The 16712-nt window shown below is 53.8% G+C and overlaps 1 protein-coding gene across 1 annotated transcript in view; it reads left to right on the forward strand.

The window, feature by feature from the left end:
• Positions 1-5874, forward strand: part of LOC142312524 (ABC-type organic anion transporter ABCA8-like) — a 151355-nt gene extending 145481 nt beyond the window's left edge. Inside the window, exons 37-40 of the mRNA XM_075351494.1 lie at positions 4498-4638; positions 4713-4792; positions 4886-4941; positions 5491-5874. Coding sequence (XP_075207609.1) covers positions 4498-4638; positions 4713-4792; positions 4886-4941; positions 5491-5583 — 370 coding nt within the window. The 3' untranslated portion in view covers positions 5584-5874. The remainder of the gene's footprint in view (positions 1-4497; positions 4639-4712; positions 4793-4885; positions 4942-5490) is intronic.
• Positions 5875-16712: the final 10838 nt, after the last annotated feature.

A 16712-nucleotide genomic window follows, 5' to 3' on the forward strand; every position in this document is an offset into this window, starting at 1 on the left:
TGCACTATCCTGTGCTTCTTCCTTTATCTGTTCCTCTCAGTCTGTTCCTTTCTTTCTCTGTGCCCTCATGCACTATCCTGTGCTTCTTCCTTTATCTGTTCCTCTCAGTCTGTTCCTTTCTTTCTCTGTGCCCTCCTGCACTATCCTGTGCTTCTTCCTTTATCTGTTCCTCTCAGTCTGTTCCTTTCTCTGTGCCCTCCTGCACTATCCTGTGCTTCTTCCTTTATCTGTTCCTCTCAGTCTGTTTCTTTCTTCCTCTGTGCCCTCCTGCACTATCCTGTGCTTCTTCCTTTATCTGTTCCTCTCAGTCTGTTCCTTTCTTTCTCTGTGCCCTCATGCACTATCCTGTGCTTCTTCCTTTATCTGTTCCTCTCAGTCTGTTCCTTTCTTTCTCTGTGCCCTCCTGCACTATCCTGTGCTTCTTCCTTTATCTGTTCCTTTCAGTCTGTTCCTTTCTTTCTCTGTGCCCTCATGCACTATCCTGTGCTTCTTCCTTTATCTGTTCCTCTCAGTCTGTTCCTTTCTCTGTGCCCTCCTGCACTATCCTGTGCTTCTTCCTTTATCTGTTCCTCTCAGTCTGTTCCTTTCTTTCTCTGTGCCCTCCTGCACTATCCTGTGCTTCTTGCTTTATCTGTTCCTCTCAGTCTGTTCCTTTCTTTCTCTGTGCCCTCCTGCACTATCCTGTGCTTCTTCCTTTATCAGTTCCTCTCAGTCTGTTCCTTTCTTTCTCTGTGCCCTCCTGCACTATCCTGTGCTTCATCCTTTATCTGTTCCTCTCAGTCTGTTCCTTTCTTTCTCTGTGCCCTCCTGCACTATCCTGTGCTTCTTCCTTTATCTGTTCCTCTCAGTCTGTTCCTTTCTTTCTCTGTGCCCTCCTGCACTGTCCTGTGCTTCTTCCTTTATCTGTTCCTCTCAGTCTGTTCCTTTCTCTGTGCCCTCCTGCACTATCCTGTGCTTCTTCCTTTATCTGTTCCTCTCAGTCTGTTCATTTCTCTGTGCCCTCCTGCACTATCCTGTGCTTCTTCCTTTATCTGTTCCTCTCAGTCTGTTCATTTCTCTGTGCCCTCCTGCACTATCCTGTGCTTCTTCCTTTATCTGTTCCTCTCAGTCTGTTTCTTTCTTCCTCTGTGCCCTCCTGCACTATCCTGTGCTTCTTCCTTTATCTGTTCCTCTCAGTCTGTTCCTTTCTTTCTCTGTGCCCTCATGCACTATCCTGTGCTTCTTCCTTTATCTGTTCCTCTCAGTCTGTTCCTTTCTCTGTGCCCTCCTGCACTATCCTGTGCTTCTTCCTTTATCTGTTCCTCTCAGTCTGTTCCTTTCTTTCTCTGTGCCCTCCTGCACTATCCTGTGCTTCTTGCTTTATCTGTTCCTCTCAGTCTGTTCCTTTCTTTCTCTGTGCCCTCCTGCACTATCCTGTGCTTCTTCCTTTATCAGTTCCTCTCAGTCTGTTCCTTTCTTTCTCTGTGCCCTCCTGCACTGTCCTGTGCTTCTTCCTTTATCTGTTCCTCTCAGTCTGTTCCTTTCTCTGTGCCCTCCTGCACTATCCTGTGCTTCTTCCTTTATCTGTTCCTCTCAGTCTGTTCATTTCTCTGTGCCCTCCTGCACTATCCTGTGCTTCTTCCTTTATCTGTTCCTCTCAGTCTGTTCATTTCTCTGTGCCCTCCTGCACTATCCTGTGCTTCTTCCTTTATCTGTTCCTCTCAGTCTGTTCCTTTCTTTTTCTGTGCCCTCCTGCACTATCCTGTGCTTCTTCCTTTATCTGTTCCTCTCAGTCTGTTCCTTTCTTTCTCTGTGCCCTCATGCACTATCCTGTGCTTCTTCCTTTATCTGTTCCTCTCAGTCTGTTCCTTTCTTTCTCTGTGCCCTCCTGCACTATCCTGTGCTTCTTCCTTTATCTGTTCCTCTCAGTCTGTTCCTTTCTCTGTGCCCTCCTGCACTATCCTGTGCTTCTTCCTTTATCTGTTCCTCTCAGTCTGTTCCTTTCTTTCTCTGTGCCCTCATGCACTATCCTGTGCTTCTTCCTTTATCTGTTCCTCTCAGTCTGTTCCTTTCTCTGTGCCCTCCTGCACTATCCTGTGCTTCTTCCTTTATCTGTTCCTCTCAGTCTGTTCCTTTCTCTGTGCCCTCCTGCACTATCCTGTGCTTCTTCCTTTATCTGTTCCTCTCAGTCTGTTCCTTTCTTTCTCTGTGCCCTCCTGCACTATCCTGTGCTTCTTCCTTCATCTGTTCCTCTCAGTCTGTTCCTTTCTTTCTCTGTGCCCTCCTGCACTATTCTGTGCTTCTTCCTTTATCTGTTCCTCTCAGTCTGTTCCTTTCTTTCTCTGTGCCCTCCTGCACTATCCTGTGCTTCTTCCTTTATCTGTTCCTCTCAGTCTGTTCCTTTCTTTCTCTGTGCCCTCCTGCACTATCCTGTGCTTCTTCCTTTATCTGTTCCTCTCAGTCTGTTCCTTTCTCTGTGCCCTCCTGCACTATCCTGTGCTTCTTCCTTTATCTGTTCCTCTCAGTCTGTTCCTTTCTCTGTGCCCTCCTGCACTATCCTGTGCTTCTTCCTTTATCTGTTCCTCTCAGTCTGTTCCTTTCTCTGTGCCCTCCTGCACTATCCTGTGCTTCTTCCTTTATCTGTTCCTCTCAGTCTGTTCCTTTCTCTGTGCCCTCCTGCACTATCCTGTGCTTCTTCCTTTATCTGTTCCTCTCAGTCTGTTCCTTTCTTTCTCTGTGCCCTCCTGCACTATCCTGTGCTTCTTCCTTTATCTGTTCCTCTCAGTCTGTTCCTTTCTCTGTGCCCTCCTGCACTAACCTGTGCTTCTTCCTTTATCTGTTCCTCTCAGTCTGTTCCTTTCTTTCTCTGTGCCCTCCTGCACTATCCTGTGCTTCTTCCTTTATCTGTTCCTCTCAGTCTGTTCCTTTCTCTGTGCCCTCCTGCACTATCCTGTGCTTCTTCCTTTATCTGTTCCTCTCAGTCTGTTCCTTTCTTTCTCTGTGCCATCCTGCACTATCCTGTTCTTTTTCCTTTATCTGTTCCTCTCAGTCTGTTCCTTTCTTTCTCTGTGCCCTCCTGCACTATTCTGTGCTTCTTCCTTTATCTGTTCCTCTCAGTCTGTTCCTTTCTTTCTCTGTGCCCTCCTGCACTATCCTGTGCTTCTTCCTTTATCTGTTCCTCTCAGTCTGTTCCTTTCTCTGTGCCCTCCTGCACTATCCTGTGCTTCTTCCTTTATCTGTTCCTTTCAGTCTGTTCCTTCCTTTCTCTGTGCCCTCCTGCACTATCCTGTGCTTCTTCCTTTATCTGTTCCTTTCAGTCTGTTCCTTTCTTTCTCTGTGCCCTCCTGCACTATCCTGTGCTTCTTCCTTTATCTGTTCCTCTCAGTCTGTTCCTTCCTTTCTCTGTGCCCTCCTGCACTATCCTGTGCTTCTTCCTTTATCTGTTCCTCTCAGTCTTTTTCTTTCTTCCTCTGTGCCCTCCTGCACTATCCTGTGCTTTTTCTATCGGCCCGTGTTCTGTCACAGCAGACTGGTCCAACCCTGATCGATATCTATGGTCCCAAGTCTGCACTCTTTGTGTTCTGAGGGTCACATGTGCCCCTTTGTTCGCCCTGGAGGCCTGCCAACAATGGAACCTGCTCATAGGGGGACTGGTCCGACCCGGCACCATGCACACCCTGCTCCTCAGGCAGCCATCTTTCTTCGCCCTGCATGTCCTCTCTGTCCCAGAGGCCAAGTTCTTAAGCTCCTCCCAGGGGCTAATCTTTTTCTTGAACTCCTGGTGTACTTGCTGTGAAATGAGGCCGAGCTACCCTTCTATTGCATCCCACCAGCAATGTTTATCTAAACTGAACCTTTCTATCTCTCAGAGGGGTCCTATGTGTCAAATATAACTCAGCTGAACCCACTGATTTATCAGGATCGGGGGTTTGTCTCCTCTGATTGGACATATCTTAAGTCAACATGCCTGATCCTTGCCTCTCACTGGTGTAAATTAGAAATGAGTTAATGTCTTCAAGGATGCAAAAAAGTTCTTAGGGTGTGGGATTTCACTTTTGAAACAGAGACTTGGTTGGGGAGTGTGGCTAAGCTGGGGGGATGCTGGGAGTGTCTTTACTTATTATGCAGTTATATAGTCTACTATTTGCTATCCTGGAAGGAACACCCAAATTTATGCATGGTATGCCTATATTTCTGAAGAGTATGAAAGAAATGACTCTCATTAAAATTGTTTGGAGAGCTTTGGTAATCACACGCCAGTGTATTTCTTTAATTCTCACCGGCGCCGTAGAATGAATCCCAGAAACCTTTTATTGCAGTAAGAACTACTCCAACACTGGTGATTTTGGATTATACCCTTCTGCACCATCACCATGTATATGGGGTACAAGAAACAATGGAAGTCTGTGAAATGTATGGGCACCTTTAGATTGGGGTCTTATTACCGCCTTTGTGCTATATGATATAAAGGATTGATAAATTAGAGTTCCTGATCCCCAGTCTGTGCTTTGTCTCCAGATGCATCGGGTCCATCCAGCAGCTGAAGAGTAAGTTTGGTAAAGGCTACCTCCTGGAGATGAAGGTGAAGGATTCCCATCGAACAGATGAGATTCACCAGGAGATCAGCCGCATCTTCCCGCAGGCGGACAGACAGGACAGGTAATGAGAGGACATGCACACACCGTCCTTCTGGATCACATCAGGGCTGAGGACAACGTGTCTCATCTCCACAGGTTCTCCTCACTGCTGTGCTACAAGATCCCTATGGACAATGTGCAATCCTTATCTCAGGCTTTCTCTCAGCTGGAAGAAGGTAAGAGCAACAAGTGTTATCATAGGGACACAGATGCAGAACTTCTCAAGTCTATAGGATATAACTGATTATTGTCTCTTCTCTCATGTGCAGCGAAACGCATCTATGACATTGAGGAGTACAGCTTCTCCCAGCCCACCCTGGAGCAGGTACCCTACACACCATTCTATAGGATGTGTTGATTGTGCCCATGATCTGCATACTACAAGAGCCTCACAGGGTTAATAGATGGGTATTCCTGATCAGAAGACCCCATTTGTTATCTTTACAACCCCTTTAAGGAGGACCTGTGACTTGATATAAATATGTGATTTTTCTACATGCTGTAAATGCCTCTGTTCTCCTGAGTCCGGCGCTGTTTTTCTTGCGTTTCTCCTCCTCTCCATTCCTGAGATACGGCCTTCTTTGTCCTGTATGTAAATATGATCTAGTTGGAAGTGGGTGTGGTCCTCTAGAACACGCCCACATCGTGGTCACACCCACAGTGGCCACACCCACATTGTTTAACAAAACAAGATTTATACATAGGGGAGTGGAGGCCGTATCTCCGGAATGGAGAGGCGTAGGAAGAAAAGAAAAACAGCGCCGGACTCGGGAGAACAGCGGCTTCTACATCAGCTAAGAAAACGCCATACTTCTGGCAAGTGACAAGTCCACTTTAAGTTAGAGGCCATTGTCATCTTACTTTTCTCCAACAGGTTTTCTTAGACTTGGCCAAAGAGCAGGAGAAGGACGATTTCGATCAGGACGCCATGTTCAAATGGAGGCCCCTGAAGTCGGAGATTGTATAACAGTCCGTCCGGGCATGCTGGGACTTCTAGTATCACCACAACTGAATGTCTGCATGGTGGATGAGGGGTCAGCTGAGCCATAAATACCACAAGGGTTAACTCAAGACGGTGTTGCCCATAGTTTCGTCTCATCCAAGGAATGTGATATCTGATATATAACATGTATCACAGATTGTTACATTGTATCTTCTCATTAACCCTTCATGTATATAACAATACAAGTGCACTCAGTTTTTTTGAATTTTTAATGATTTTGTACATTTTCTATATTATTAAAAAGTTATCATGAAATTGTTTGAATCCAGAGACTGCAAATTGTCAAAAGTGACCCTTTCACGAGCCTTGTCATGTGGCTTATGATTTATGCCAGATCAAACCCTGAATTTGCAGACACAGTGTTTCGGGACGATTGTCCCCCGTCAGTGCAAAGCATGCTAATGGTGAGGAGACTTTAAGCCGCAATGCTCCTCTGGGAAATATGCAAGAGCATTGTGGCTTGAAGTCTCCTCACCTCTGGTATGCTGGAATGGTGTGTCAGTCTCCGCAAGGAAAATAGCTTCTCCTTTATGCCCCGTCTAGGCCTCTCATACAGCCAGATCAGATCTTATACTTTGCAGTGACAAGGGGCAACCATCCCAAAGCACCGGGTCTGCAAATTGAGGTTCCGATCTTCCAAAAATCCTAAGGCTCAAGGGTCACTTTTGACTTTTAGGATCTACCTCTGTTTGGTGGCACTAGAGTTCATCTTCTTCCTCCTCGAAGAGACAATTTTCATATTTCTCAGAGGAGCATTGCGACTTAAAGTCTCCTCACCACTGGTATGCTGGAATGGTGTGTCAGTCTCCGCATCAGCCATGACAAGGGAACCTTTCTTTGATGGGACCCCACAAAATGGTCCCCAGATTTTGCTGCCTGACAACTGGGACTTAAGTCTGCAGAGTCCAGTGGGTCTGTCCTTGCTCCTTGCAGAAGTCAGGAGCTTCTGTCTGCCTCTTCTGCCCGGGGGTTGTACCGAGGTTCCAGAACACTAGCCCTGTCCATTCCGCTCTCTGCATTGTATAGAAAGCTTTGTCTAGTGTTGGGGCACAGAGGAGAAGGAGGAGGAATAGGGATAACTGCACGGCTTTCTGCTCAACACAAACATCTCTACAGATCGGTCTGGGCAGAGTCCTCCTCATATGCATGATTTCTGCACCTGATGATGACCATCCTCCGACATCCCCCTTGATTGTATTGTCTTCAGCGCTAGTCACATGCTCCCCTCATACCTGCTGTCCTCCGGGGTCTTCGCAGTTATAAAGTGAGATGTGGGTCAATTCATCTAAACGAAGCCTGATCATCATACTGTATAATGAAATCTTATGTAGTTTAGGACTATAAGACGCACTTTCTATAAAGGAAAAATTGAACTGTGTGTGTTGATATAGCTGAGCTGTGTGTAGACATTGCCAAGCTGTGTGTGTTCAGCTGTGTGTGTTGATGTTACCGAGATGTCAATGTCGACATTGTCTAGCTGCTTGTGCTTACATTGACGAATTTTGTAAGTTAACATAACAAAGATGTGTGTGTTGACCTAGTGAAGCTGTTTATCTTAACATTATCAAGCTGTGTGTGTTGATGGAGCTGTGTGTGCTGACGTTGACATTGCTGAGCTGTGTGTGCTGACGTTGAGCTGTGTGTGTTGATGTTGTTGAGCTGTGCGTGCTGACATTGCTGTGCTGTGCGCTGATGTTGCTGAGTTCTGTGTGCTGACGTTGCTGAGTTCTCTGTGCTGACGTAGCTGAGTTTTGTGTGCTGACGTTGCTGAGTTGTGTATGCTGATGTTGCTGAGCTAGGTGTTGCTGATGTTGCTGAGCTGTGTGTGCTGATGTTGCTGAGCTGTGTTGCTGATGTTGCTGAGCTGTGTGTGCTGATGTTGCTTAGCTGTTTGTGCTGATGTTGCTGAGCTGTGTGTTCTGATGTTGCTTAGCTGTTTGTGCTGATGTTGCTGAGCTGTGTGTTCTGATGTTGCTGAGCTAGGTGTTGCTGATGTTGCTGAGCTAGGTGTTGCTGATGTTGCTGAGCTGTGTGTTCTGATGTTGCTGAGCTAGGTGTTGCTGATGTTGCTGAGCTGTGTGTGCTGATATTGCTGAGCTGTGTGTTGCTGATGTTGCTGAGCTGTGTGTTGCTGATGTTGCTGAGCTGTGTGTGCTGATGTTGCTGAGCTGTGTGTTGCTGATGTTGCTGAGCTGTGTGTGCTGATGTTGCTGAGCTGTGTGTGCTGATGTTGCTTAGCTGTTTGTGCTGATGTTGCTGAGCTGTGTTCTGATGTTGCTTAGCTGTTTGTGCTGATGTTGCTGAGCTGTGTGTTCTGATGTTGCTGAGCTAGGTGTTGCTGATGTTGCTGAGCTGTGTGTGCTGATGTTGCTGAGCTGTGTGTGCTGATGTTGCTGAGCTGTGTGTTGCTGATGTTGCTGAGCTGTTTGTGCTGATGTTGCTGAGCTGTGTGTGTACTGTGTATGTAGCATTGTTGTGGATCTGTGCGTTGCAGAGAGTACATGATGTGTGCGCTGTGATACTATGTGTATAATACAGAAGTTGCAGAAAAACATGATCAATAAATGGATTCCCTCCATATTTTACTGGTGCAAGAGAAGTGAAGACATCGGCCCCTCCCGATCTCTGCACCACCAGGGAAGCTGCAAGTAGTACAGTGCCGGGGCCACCAGGCAGAGCAGCCTTACCATCACCTTCCTTCACTCCCTCCATCTTACCTCTCCCTTCCTCTGTCCTGCATCTCCTCCCCTCTGTGCTGTACCCCTTCCTGCTTCTGTCCTGCACCCTTCCCAACTCTTTCCTGCACCCCCTTCTTACCTCTGTCCTGCACCCTTCCCAACTCTTTCCTGCACACCTTCTTACCTCTGTGCTGTACCCCATCCTGCTTCTTTCCTGCACCCCTTCTTACCTCTGTCCAGCACCCTTCCCAACTCTTTCCTGCACACCTTCTTACCTCTGTGCTGCAGCCTCCCCACCTCCGTCTGGAACCTTTCCTGCCACTGTCGTGCACCTTTCTTTGCCTCTGTTCTGCAGCCCTTCTCACCTGTATCTTGCACTTCTACCTGCCTTTGTCCCGCCACTGTCCTGTAACTTTCCACCTCTTTGCTGCAACTTTCCTGCCTATGTCTTGCACCTTTCATTGCCTCTGTGTTGCACGTCTCCCCACCTCTGTCCTGTATCCCTCCCCACCTCTGTCCTGCACCCCTCCCCACCTCTGTCCTGCACCCCTCCCAATCTCTGTCCTGCACCCCTCCCCATCTCTGTCCTGCACCTACCTCTCCTGACCTCTGTCCTGTACCCTTCCCCACCTCTGTCCTGCACCCTCCACACCTGTGTCCTGCACCCCTTCTCACTTCTGTCCTTTACTTCTTCTTGTCTCTGTCCTGAACCCCTCCTTGCTTCTGTCCTTCACTTCTTCTTGTCTCTGTCCTGCACCCATCCCCACCTCTGTCCACTCCTCCCCATCTATTTTGTGCAACCTTCCCCACCTCTGTTCTGCATCCCTCCCCACCTCTGTCCTGCACCCTCCCCATGTCTGTCCTGCACCCTTCCCCACCTGTGTCCTGCACCCCACTGTACCTCTGTCCTGCACCCCTCTTGCCCTCTGTCTTGATTGCCTCCCCACCTCTATCCTGCACCTCCCCTCACTTCTGTCTTTCACTTCTTTTTGCCTCTGTCCTGCACTCCTCCCCGCTTCTGTCCTTCACTTCTTGCCTCTTTCCTGCACCCTTCCCCACCTCTGTCCTGCACACATCCCCACCTCTGTCCTGCACCCTTCCCCACCTTTGTCCTGCACCCCTCCCCACCTCTGTCCTGCACCCTTCCCCACCTTTGTCCTGCACCCTTCCCCACCTCTGTCCTGCACCCTTCCCCACCTTTGTCCTGCACCCTTCCCCACCTTTGTCCCTCACTTCTTCTTGCCTCTGTCCTGCGCCCTTCCCCACCTCTGTCCTGCACCCTTCCTCACCTCTGTCCTGCATCTTTCCCCGCTTCTGTCCTTCACTTCTTCTTGCCTCTGTCCTGCACCCTTCTCCACCTCAGTCCTGCACCCTTCCCCACCTCTGTCCTGTACCCCTCCCCACCTCTGTCCTGCACCCTTACCCACCTTTGTCCTGCACCCTTCCCCACCTTTGTCCTGCACCCTTCCCCACCTTTGTCCTGCACCCTTCCCCGCCTCTGTCCTGCACCCTTCCCCACCTTTGTCCTGCACCCTTCCCCACCTTTGTCCTGCACCCTTTCCCACCTCTGTCCTGCTCCCTTCCCCACCTCTGTCCTGCACCCTCCCCCACCTCTGTTCTGCATCTCTACCCGCTTCTGTCCTTCACTTCTTCTTGCCTCTGTCCTGCGCCCTTCCCCACCTCTGTCCTGCACCCTTCCCCACCACTGTCCTGCATCTTTCCCTGCTTCTGTCCTTCACTTCTTCTTGCCTATATCCTGAACCCTTCCCCACCTCTGTCCTGCATCGCTTCCCGCTTCTGTCCTTCACTTCTTCTTGCCTCTATCCTGAACCCTTCCCCACCTCTGTCCTGCATCTCTCCCCGCTTCTGTCCGTCACTTCTTCTTGCCTCTGTCCTGCGCCCTTCCCCACCTCTGTTCTGCACCCTTACCCACCTCTGTCCTGCACCCTTCCCCACCTCTGTCCTGCACCTTCCCCACCTCTGTCCTGCACCCTTCCCTACCTCTGTCTTGCATTGCTCCCCGCTTCTGTCCTTCACTTCTTCTTGCCTCTGTCCTGCACCCTTCCCCACCTCTGTCCTGCACCCCTCCCCACCTCTGTCCTGCACCCTTCCCCACCTCTGTCCTGCACCCCTCACCACCTCTGTCCTGCACCATCCCCGCTTCTGTCCTTCACGTCTTCTTGCCTCTGTCCTGCAGCCTTCCCCACCTCTGTCCTGCACCATCCCCGCTTCTGTCCTTCACGTCTTCTTGCCTCTGTCCTGCACCCCTCCCCACCTCTGTCCTGCATCTCTACCCGCTTCTGTCCTTCACTTCTTCTTGTCTCTGTCCTGCACCCTTCCCAACCTCTGTCCTGCACCCCTCCCCACCTCTGTCCTGCATCTCTACCCGCTTCTGTCCTTCACTTCTTCTTGTCTCTGTCCTGCACCCTTCCCCACCTCTGTCCTGCACCCTTCCCCACCTCTGTCCTGCATCGCTCCCCGCTTCTGTCCTTCACTTCTTCTTGCCTCTGTCCTGCACCCTTCCCCACCTCTGTCCTGCACCCCTCCCCACCTCTGTCCTGCACCCCTCCCCACCTCTGTCCTGCACCATCCCCGCTTCAGTCCTTCACTTCTTCTTGCCTCTGTCCTGCACCCTTCCCCACCTCTGTCCTGCACCCCTCCCCACCTCTGTCCTGCACCCTTCCCCACCTCTGTCCTGCACCCTTCCCCACCTCTGTCCTGCACCCTTCCCCACCTCTGTCCTGTACCCCTCCCCACCTCTGTCCTGCACCCTTCCCCACCTCTGTCCTGCACCATCCCCGCTTCTGTCCTTCACGTCTTCTTGCCTCTGTCCTGCACCCTTCGCCACCTCTGTCCTGCACCTTCCCCACCTCTGTCCTGCACCTTCCCCACCTCCGTCCTGCACCCCTCCCCACCTCTGTCCTGCATCTCTCCCCGCTTCTGTCCTTCACTTCTTCTTGTCTCTGTCCTGCACCCTTCCCCACCTCTGTCCTGCACCCCTCCCCACCTCTGTCCTGCACCCCTCCCCACCTCTGTCCTGCACCATCCCCGCTTCTGTCCGTCACGTCTTCTTGCCTCTGTCCTGCATCTCTCCCCGCTTCTGTCCTTCACTTCTTCTTGTCTCTGTCCTGCACCCTTCCCCACCTCTGTCCTGCACCCCATCCCCACCTCTGTCCTGCACCCTTCCCCACCTCTGTCCTGCACCATCCCCGCTTCTGTCCGTCACGTCTTCTTGCCTCTGTCCTGCATCTCTCCCCGCTTCTGTCCTTCACTTCTTCTTGTCTCTGTCCTGCACCCTTCCCCACCTCTGTCCTGCACCCCTCCCCACCTCTGTCCTGCACCCCTGCCCACCTCTGTCCTGCACCCCTCCCCACCTCTGTCCTGCACCCTTCCCCACCTCTGTCCTGCACCCCTCCCCACCTCTGTCCTGCACCATCCACGCTTCTGTCCTTCACGTCTTCTTGCCTCTGTCCTGCACCCTTCCCCACCTCTGTCCTGCACCTTCCCCACCTCTGTCCTGCACCTTCCCCACCTCCGTCCTGCACCCCTCCCCACCTCTGTCCTGCATCTCTCCCCGCTTCTGTCCTTCACTTCTTCTTGTCTCTGTCCTGCACCCTTCCCAACCTCTGTCCTGCACCCTTCCCCACCTCTGTCCTGCACCCCTCCCCACCTCTGTCCTGCACCATCCCCGCTTCTGTCCTTCACGTCTTCTTGCCTCTGTCCTGCAGCCTTCCCCACCTCTGTCCTGCACCATCCCCGCTTCTGTCCTTCACGTCTTCTTGCCTCTGTCCTGCACCCCTCCCCACCTCTGTCCTGCATCTCTACCCGCTTCTGTCCTTCACTTCTTCTTGTCTCTGTCCTGCACCCTTCCCAACCTCTGTCCTGCACCCCTCCCCACCTCTGTCCTGCATCTCTACCCGCTTCTGTCCTTCACTTCTTCTTGTCTCTGTCCTGCACCCTTCCCCACCTCTGTCCTGCACCCTTCCCCACCTCTGTCCTGCATCGCTCCCCGCTTCTGTCCTTCACTTCTTCTTGCCTCTGTCCTGCACCCTTCCCCACCTCTGTCCTGCACCCCTCCCCACCTCTGTCCTGCACCCCTCCCCACCTCTGTCCTGCACCATCCCCGCTTCAGTCCTTCACTTCTTCTTGCCTCTGTCCTGCACCCTTCCCCACCTCTGTCCTGCACCCCTCCCCACCTCTGTCCTGCACCCTTCCCCACCTCTGTCCTGCACCCCTCCCCACCTCTGTCCTGCACCCTTCCCCACCTCTGTCCTGCACCCCTCCCCACCTCTGTCCTGCACCATCCCCGCTTCTGTCCTTCACGTCTTCTTGCCTCTGTCCTGCACCCTTCCCCACCTCTGTCCTGCACCTTCCCCACCTCTGTCCTGCACCTTCCCCACCTCCGTCCTGCACCCCTCCCCACCTCTGTCCTGCATCTCTCCCCGCTTCTGTCCTTCACTTCTTCTTGTCTCTGTCCTGCACCCTTCCCCACCTCTGTCCTGCACCCCTCCCCACCTCTGTCCTGCACCCCTCCCCACCTCTGTCCTGCACCATCCCCGCTTCTGTCCGTCACGTCTTCTTGCCTCTGTCCTGCATCTCTCCCCACTTCTGTCCTTCACTTCTTCTTGTCTCTGTCTTGCACCCTTCCCCACCTCTGTCCTGCACCCCATCCCCACCTCTGTCCTGCACCCTTCCCCACCTCTGTCCTGCACCATCCCCGCTTCTGTCCGTCACGTCTTCTTGCCTCTGTCCTGCATCTCTCCCCGCTTCTGTCCTTCACTTCTTCTTGTCTCTGTCCTGCACCCTTCCCCACCTCTGTCCTGCACCCTTCCCCACCTCTATCCTGCATCGCTCCCCGCTTCTGTCCTTCACTTCTTCTTGCCTCTGTCCTGCACCCTTCCCCACCTCTGTCCTGCACCCCTCCCCACCTCTGTCCTGCACCCCTGCACACCTCTGTCCTGCACCCCTCCCCACCTCTGTCCTGCACCCTTCCCCACCTCTGTCCTGCACCCCTCCCCACCTCTGTCCTGCACCATCCCCGCTTCTGTCCTTCACGTCTTCTTGCCTCTGTCCTGCACCCTTCCCCACCTCTGTCCTGCACCTTCCCCACCTCCGTCCTGCACCCCTCCCCACCTCTGTCCTGCATCTCTCCCCGCTTCTGTCCTTCACTTATTCTTGTCTCTGTCCTGCACCCTTCCCAACCTCTGTCCTGCACCCCTCCCCACCTCTGTCCTGCACCATCCCCGCTTCTGTCCGTCACGTCTTCTTGCCTCTGTCCTGCACCCTTCCCCACCTCTGTCCTGCACCCTTCCCCACCTCTGTCCTGCACCCTTCCCCACCTCTGTTCTGCACCCCTCCCCACCTCTGTCCTGCATCTCTCCCCGCTTCTGTCCTTCACTTATTCTTGTCTCTGTCCTGCACCCTTCCCAACCTCTGTCCTGCACCCCTCCCCACCTCTGTCCTGCACCATCCCCGCTTCTGTCCGTCACGTCTTCTTGCCTCTGTCCTGCACCCTTCCCCACCTCTGTCCTGCACCCTTCCCCACCTCTGTCCTGCACCCTTCCCCACCTCTGTCCTGCACCCTTCCCCACCTCTGTCCTGCATCGCTCCCCGCTTCTGTCCTTCACTTCTTCTTGCCTCTGCCCTGCACCCTTCCCCACCTCTGTCCTGCACCCTTCCCCACCTCTGTCCTGCACCCCTCCCCACCTTTGTCCTGCACCATTCCCGCTTCTGTCCTTCACGTCTTCTTGCCTCTGTCCTGCACCCTTCCCAACCTCTTTCCTGCACCCGTCCCCACCTCTGTCCTGAACCCTTTCCCACCTCTGTCCTGCACCCTTTCCCACCTCTGTCCTGCACCCTTCCCCACCTCTGTCCTGCACCATCCCCGCTTCTGTCCTTCACGTCTTCTTGCCTCTGTCCTGCACCCTTCCCAACCTCTTTCCTGCACCCGTCCCCACCTCTGTCCTGAACCCTTTCCCACCTCTGTCCTGAACCCTTTCCCACCTCTGTCCTGCACCCTTTCCCACCTCTGTCCTGCACCCTTCCCCACCTCTGTCCTGCACCATCCCCGCTTCTGTCCTTCACGTCTTCTTGTCTCTGTCCTGCACCCTCCCCACCTCTGTCCTGCACCTTCCCCACCTCTGTCCTGCACCCCTCCCCACCTGTGTCCTGCACCCTTCCCCACCTCTGTCCTGCACCCCTCCCCACCTCTGTCCTGCACCATCCCCGCTTCTGTCCTTCACGTCTTCTTGCCTCTGTCCTGCAGCCTTCCCCACCTCTGTCCTGCACCTTCCCCACCTCCGTCCTGCACCCCTCCCCACCTCTGTCCTGCATCTCTCCCCGCTTCTGTCCTTCACTTCTTCTTGTCTCTGTCCTGCACCCTTCCCAACCTCTGTCCTGCACCCCTCCCCACCTCTGTCCTGCACCATCCCCGCTTCTGTCCGTCACGTCTTCTTGCCTCTGTCCTGCACCCTTCCCCACCTCTGTCCTGCACCCTTCCCCACCTCTGTCCTGCACCCCTCCCCACCTTTGTCCTGCACCATTCCCGCTTCTGTCCTTCACGTCTTCTTGCCTCTGTCCTGCACCCTTCCCAACCTCTTTCCTGCACCCGTCCCCACCTCTGTCCTGAACCCTTTCCCACCTCTGTCCTGCACCCTTTCCCACCTCTGTCCTGCACCCTTCCCCACCTCTGTCCTGCACCATCCCCGCTTCTGTCCTTCACGTCTTCTTGCCTCTGTCCTGCACCCTTCCCAACCTCTTTCCTGCACCCGTCCCCACCTCTGTCCTGAACCCTTTCCCACCTCTGTCCTGAACCCTTTCCCACCTCTGTCCTGCACCCTTTCCCACCTCTGTCCTGCACCCTTCCCCACCTCTGTCCTGCACCATCCCGCTTCTGTCCTTCACGTCTTCTTGCCTCTGTCCTGCACCCTCCCCACCTCTGTCCTGCACCTTCCCCACCTCTGTCCTGCACCCCTCCCCACCTGTGTCCTGCACCCTTCCCCACCTCTGTCCTGCACCCCTCCCCACCTCTGTCCTGCACCATCCCCGCTTCTGTCCTTCACGTCTTCTTGCCTCTGTCCTGCAGCCTTCCCCACCTCTGTCCTGCACCTTCCCCACCTCCGTCCTGCACCCCTCCCCACCTCTGTCCTGCATCTCTCCCCGCTTCTGTCCTTCACTTCTTCTTGTCTCTGTCCTGCACCCTTCCCAACCTCTGTCCTGCACCCCTCCCCACCTCTGTCCTGCACCATCCCCGCTTCTGTCCGTCACGTCTTCTTGCCTCTGTCCTGCATCTCTCCCCACTTCTGTCCTTCACTTCTTCTTGTCTCTGTCCTGCACCCTTCCCCACCTCTGTCCTGCACCCTTCCCCACCTCTGTCCTGCACCATCCCCGCTTCTGTCCTTCACGTCTTCTTGCCTCTGTCCTGCACCCTTCCCAACCTCTTTCCTGCACCCGTCCCCACCTCTGTCCTGAACCCTTTCCCACCTCTGTCCTGAACCCTTTCCCACCTCTGTCCTGCACCCTTTCCCACCTCTGTCCTGCACCCTTCCCCACCTCTGTCCTGCACCATCCCGCTTCTGTCCTTCACGTCTTCTTGCCTCTGTCCTGCACCCTCCCCACCTCTGTCCTGCACCTTCCCCACCTCTGTCCTGCACCCCTCCCCACCTGTGTCCTGCACCCTTCCCCACCTCTGTCCTGCACCCCTCCCCACCTCTGTCCTGCACCATCCCCGCTTCTGTCCTTCACGTCTTCTTGCCTCTGTCCTGCAGCCTTCCCCACCTCTGTCCTGCACCTTCCCCACCTCCGTCCTGCACCCCTCCCCACCTCTGTCCTGCATCTCTCCCCGCTTCTGTCCTTCACTTCTTCTTGTCTCTGTCCTGCACCCTTCCCAACCTCTGTCCTGCACCCCTCCCCACCTCTGTCCTGCACCATCCCCGCTTCTGTCCGTCACGTCTTCTTGCCTCTGTCCTGCATCTCTCCCCACTTCTGTCCTTCACTTCTTCTTGTCTCTGTCCTGCACCCTTCCCCACCTCTGTCCTGCACCCTTCCCCACCTCTGTCCTGCATCGCTCCCCGCTTCTGTCCTTCACTTCTTCTTGCCTCTGTCCTGCACCCTTCCCCACCTCTGTCCTGCACCCCTCCCCACCTCTGTCCTGCACCCCTCCCCACCTCTGTCCTGCACCATCCCCGCTTCTGTCCTTCACTTCTTCTTGCCTCTGTCCTGCACCCTTCCCCACCTCTGTCCTGCACCCCTCCCCACCTCTGTCCTGCACCCTTCCCCACCTCTGTCCTGCACCCCTCCCCACCTCTGTCCTGCACCCTTCCCCACCTCTGTCCTGCACCCCTCCCCACCTCTGTCCTGCACCATCCCCGCTTCTGTCCTTCACGTCTTCTTGCCTCTGTCCTGCACCCTTCCCCA

The sequence above is a fragment of the Anomaloglossus baeobatrachus genome, chromosome 5 (genome assembly GCF_048569485.1).
Source record: "Anomaloglossus baeobatrachus isolate aAnoBae1 chromosome 5, aAnoBae1.hap1, whole genome shotgun sequence".
In the NCBI taxonomy this organism is placed as follows: Eukaryota; Metazoa; Chordata; class Amphibia; order Anura; family Aromobatidae; genus Anomaloglossus; species Anomaloglossus baeobatrachus.